At 46.4% G+C, this 5,132-nt stretch overlaps 1 protein-coding gene across 1 annotated transcript; it reads left to right on the top strand.

The window, feature by feature from the left end:
• Window positions 1–2: 2 nt before the first annotated feature.
• Hoxd13 (homeobox D13) lies at window positions 3–1,576 on the top strand (the record flags this gene model as incomplete). The annotated part of the gene is made up of 2 exons (XM_010607083.1): window positions 3–447; window positions 1,247–1,576. Coding segments are annotated over 2 exons (696 nt in total), but the record flags the coding sequence as incomplete, so codon positions are not given.
• Between the last annotated feature and the right edge of the window lie 3,556 nt (window positions 1,577–5,132).

Genomic DNA, 5,132 nt, shown 5'->3' with positions numbered 1-5,132 from the left:
CGGCGGCCACTGCTGCAGCGCCTCCGGGAGCGCCGGCGCTGGGCTATGGCTACCACTTCGGCAACGGCTACTATAGCTGCCGCATGTCGCACGGCGTGGGCTTGCAACAGAATGCGCTGAAGTCGTCGCCCCACTCCTCTCTGGGAGGCTTCCCCGTGGAGAAGTACATGGACGTGTCCGGCCTGGCCAGCAGCAGTGTACCGACCAACGAGGTGCCCGCGCGAGCCAAAGAGGTGTCCTTCTACCAGGGTTACACGAGCCCCTATCAGCACGTGCCCGGGTACATCGACATGGTGTCCACCTTCGGCTCCGGGGAGCCTCGGCACGAAGCCTACATCTCCATGGAGGGCTACCAGTCCTGGACGCTGGCCAACGGGTGGAATAGCCAGGTGTACTGTACCAAGGACCAGCCACAGGGGTCCCACTTTTGGAAATCATCCTTTCCAGGTAGGGGCAATGGAGGAAAAGGGAGGGCAGGAGGGAAGGGGGCGAGAAGAAGAAAACAGCTAGGAGCGTGGGTCCCTGTGTGGGAGTGAGTGTCTGCGCTCCACGCCTGGTCAGAACTAACCCAGGGGATAAGTTTGTCCCATTCTTGTGAACTCTGTAATATCCTCCTACCATATAAATGGCCTCACAATCCTTTGCTTCCTCTGAGTGATGCAGGTGCATGTTTCTTTCTCCTAAAATTGAGGGTCTTTGGATGTCCTTTGGTAAGGTGTCTGCTGAAGAGGCCTCTTTCCTAAGAGGTGTCACAGAGCTGGGGCCCCACTTTTCAAGGACGATGTAAGGGTGACCACAGAAGCTTCTTAGAACCCACAATTCCAAACACAAGAATACAGGAATCAAAGCATGGGCAAAGGGTCTGACTGTGTGTGAGTGTGAGTGTGAGTGTGTGTGTGAGTGTGTGTGCGTGTGTTTTAATGTAAGTAACTGGCTTTTGCAGAAACTGTCCTTATGAGTGTCCTCAATAACTAGGCCATAAAATCACAGGCTTGTTAAGATGCCCATTGGAAAAACCATGATGATCCATCCAATTAGCACTTGTTTTGAAGAGCAAATAGTCTCTTTTTAAATAATGTATAATTAATATCATTGTGTAAATAATAATAAAGTGTAAAGAGCCTGGCTTTATTCTCTATATTCCACCAAGCACTTGCTCACACAGACACATATACTCACCGAGAGTTCTCAGCTAGGTGCTCCAAATATCCCAGTCTAACTTTTCCCATGCTGTTGTTTGTACCAGGGGATGTGGCTTTAAATCAGCCAGATATGTGTGTCTACCGACGGGGAAGGAAAAAAAGGGTGCCTTACACCAAACTGCAGCTCAAAGAACTGGAGAATGAGTATGCCATTAACAAGTTCATTAACAAGGACAAGCGGCGGCGGATTTCAGCTGCCACAAACCTATCTGAGAGACAAGTGACCATTTGGTTTCAGAACCGAAGAGTGAAGGACAAGAAAATCGTCTCCAAGCTCAAAGATACTGTCTCCTGATGTGGACCAAGCTGACCACAACTTAATTGCTTTCAGTTGTCTCCAAAAGACCTTTGTAAAGACTTGAATATATATTTAATTCCTCCTCCCACCCGCTGCCGATGATGGCAAATTTTGTGAATTGTTTTTCTCTCTTAACCCTCACCTGACTCTAAAACCTTTTGCTGCCCAAACTGACTTCGTAGTTCTGTTTCTTACTTGTTTATTATTGGTTTTGTTTTTGTCTATGTTTATTTTTTTATGATGTTTTAAATGTTCTGTTTCTCCCTCCAGGCCAGTACAAAGGACTTGAAATATTTTTTTAATAATTCCTCCAATGAATTTCAGAAGTGCCATTGTGATTTAAGAGTTTTACTTTTTAAAAATCACTTTATTTGTCCATTTCCAGAATTGATTGTCTTTGTAATCCATTAGGGCAGAACGATTCACAGTCATTCATATCCTGATTGGGTAATTGAATCACTAGCTCTCAGCAGTTGTCCTGGAGCAAGTGAAACTGCTCTAGGTAATCTGTGCTCTGGGGTCACCCAGAACTTTAGAAAACAAGAGGCTGAAGGTGCTGTGATGGCTCTAAAAGCAGCCACCTTATTAAATAGTGTTTGTGTCAGTATTAGAATGAAGACAATCTTCACAACTTTGGGTCCCTCACTTGCTGTTTTAGTTGTATATTTGTAATACACCTTGCAATTTGTGCTTTTATAACCTTTAATTTGAAAATGATATGTCTTCATGGATGCCTTTGTTTCTCAGAATCCAGATAAAGATATTTAAGTAACTGCAATTGGCAGAGTAACCCATGGATGATATAAATGCATTCTTTTCCTTGGCCTCCAGTCTGTAGGACTAGGACTGAGGACTTTCTCAGTCTCTGCAAAGACTGAGCCATTGAGGCCATAGGTGGAAACTTGATTGAGAACCCAATGAAGAATTTAAGTATCTGAATGAATGCATTGGGCCTCTCAAAGAGCTTTAAACATCTAACAAATTTTAAAACTATGAAGCTGCAAGGTTCAAGAAGGGGAAAAAAGACATTTGTGAAAGTGATGCTAAAGAACTACTTTTAAAGTGCTGCATATTTATACAACTGAGAGATTATTTCTGTAGAGGCAATGTCTGTGAGCTGGTATACCTGAGCAGTGCTTCAGGCACTTAAAAATCACTTTTTACTCCTAGGGAGAGCCAAATAAACAAAATTCTCTTATTTCTTCTGAGTCTTTATACATATGTGTTCTCTTTTTTTCAAGTTTGTGTTGCGTCTGGAAACTGTTCTTATTTATTATAAAATGTTGCTGTCCTGAGCAGTATGATGTTCTCTTTAGATGAAGGAAACTCAGCACCAGCTCTGATCTCTGAAACCTCCACTCTTGGCTCTCCAAGTCTGCTCCCCACCCCTTGAACAAAAGTGATGTTTGAAAAGAAGATATCATTTGCAATGTCTAAAAATATCTTTTTTACCATACCAGCTGAAAAATGTCTCCAATAAAATGTCATTTCTCTTTTGATATTATTTATTTAGAAAGTTTTATGCATTTTTAAAAATCAGTAAGTATTAGTGTGCCCAAGTGTAGGAAAACTCATTCCCTTGGAAATTTTCAATCTAGAAAGGCCTGTTATAAATATCTTCACTTACAAAGGTCTTGAAATTAGAAAGCCATATCCATATTTGGCAATCGAAAAAAGAAACATTTCAGCCTCATCTCCTATCTTCTTTTCTGGGTAGTCTCATACAGCAATTGACAACTGGAAACACAAATATACATCCTAACTGCTCGACAAAATTTTTAGACGTTAAGAACTTTCTCTTTGAGGCCTTTTTTACTACTCAGAAATGGCCACTGAGGAACCTGAGCACTCACAACAGTTGTGAGCTCCTGGTACAATTTAATGGGTGCTAACTTTCTGTTATGTGAGTTAGTTCCAAAACACAGATTTTTTAAATCTCACACAGCATGTAAACTCTGGCGGGAGGGTTCCCTTAGGGTTCTGAGAGAAAGCACAGGGACCTACAGTTCTGGGACGTACTTTCGTTTTCTCCGGCCCAGCTTGATTTCTTTCAGATATTACTGCCGACTGCAGAGAGCCAAATTCGTTTTGAGAAAGACAGGGCCAGACAGAGACACACTGACACAGAAGAGCGATTAAATCTCTGCTGAAGAAAAACTCCTGAAAACGGGGCCACACAGTCCCCGAAGTTATACTTTGGGAAGGGTCGCTAAGACTTTCGGTATTTTTCTCACAGTTTGCATTTTCATCAGAAACGAGCCTGTTTTTCTTTCTTCTAGTCTCCGTCTGCCTCTTTCCCTCACTTCTTTTTTGTAAGCTCCAGACTCCTGGGCCGCACTCCATTTCCCGGATCCTTTTCTCAGGTTTCCCATGGTGGGTTAGAGGGGTCTGCACCGAGCTTTTCCTTTCATCTGTACTTTGCACGTCAATTTCCCTCCGCCTAAGAGAAATGTGAGGTTAGCTGAAGATTAAAACAGCTCAAATGCTCTCTGGTGGAATCTGGATTGACGGCTAAATCAATAACAGATGAAGGCTTTGTTATTTTTTTTTTGTGTTTTTTTCATATTCCGACCTGCGGAGGGCTGGACCGGAGTGCGGCAAGTGACCTGGGCTGGAGGGTGGCCCAGTGGAAGCCGGCTAGGCAAAGAGATTTGGGGAGTGACCTCTCTTGGTCAGAGACCGAGAAACCGCTCAGCGGCAGATTTTCAGCGCAGCGGGTGGGGACTGAGGCCCGGGCGCCTGTGCGTGGTTCGAGGCAAGAGTAAAACTTGCAACCGGAACTCCAGGCCAGACAAAGAAGCTGCTGCAACGCTTCTAGCAACCCGCTGGGCCCCTTGGCTCCTCCGGCCGGGTCAGCCTTGCCGCCCACCTCCGGCTCTCAGAGGCTGTCGGCCGCGCCTGGCAGCGAGCCTTGACCGCTCAGGCTGGCGACCCCAGGCCGCCGCACCGCCCTTCACTGTTGATCTTGACCGTGCTGCGGCGTCTCGCCAGGCGTGGAGCGCGCTCGCCATCTCCTGGGCGGTCGGCGGCATTGGCAGAGTTCGCCTTTATAGCTTCTCGGCCAAACGCTCCTTTCCCATTCTCTCTCACCCGCCAGGCCTCATACACGACCCCCACCTCCCTCGGGTCCTTCAGCTCCCTGCTTAAGACTTTGCCTGCCAGAGTTGAAAGTCATAAACCTAGGGGCTGAGGTGGGGCGGCTGGGCAAGGAGCAATGGAGGAAATCTAGCTGTTCTAGTCTTTTCCACTTTGCATTTAGCTCCTTTTTGCGTTTAGTCCCGAGGGGCAAACAGCTGCGGTTACAACTGCCCGATGAGTCCGAAAGAGACACCCGGGGGCTTGGAAATACCCAGGAAAGCTTTGCGTTGAGACTCGAGGCGAGGACACCGAGGGACCCCTGAACCGGAGATTTCAGGCCTGAGAAGGCAGCGGCTCCTGGAAAATTGGACGAGTTTCCCAAAATGAGAGATATCGGGCACCAAGGCCTGAGTTGCCCTAAGTCTTTAGGAACTGGGGTTGCAGTTTTTTGCCTACCCCACCTGCTTTGGAAGGTCGGGGAGTAGAATCGTCTAAGCCTGAGCTCCTACGGAAACTCTTAACAGTGCCCTGACGAGCCCCTGACTTCCCCACCC

Source organism: Fukomys damarensis, unplaced genomic scaffold (genome assembly GCF_012274545.1).
Source record: "Fukomys damarensis isolate Sample0158 unplaced genomic scaffold, DMR_v1.0_HiC HiC_scaffold_26, whole genome shotgun sequence".
Classification (NCBI taxonomy): Eukaryota; Metazoa; Chordata; class Mammalia; order Rodentia; family Bathyergidae; genus Fukomys; species Fukomys damarensis.
The sequence above is the reverse complement of the archived record's forward strand: the minus strand, read 5'-3'. Positions and strand labels throughout refer to the sequence as shown.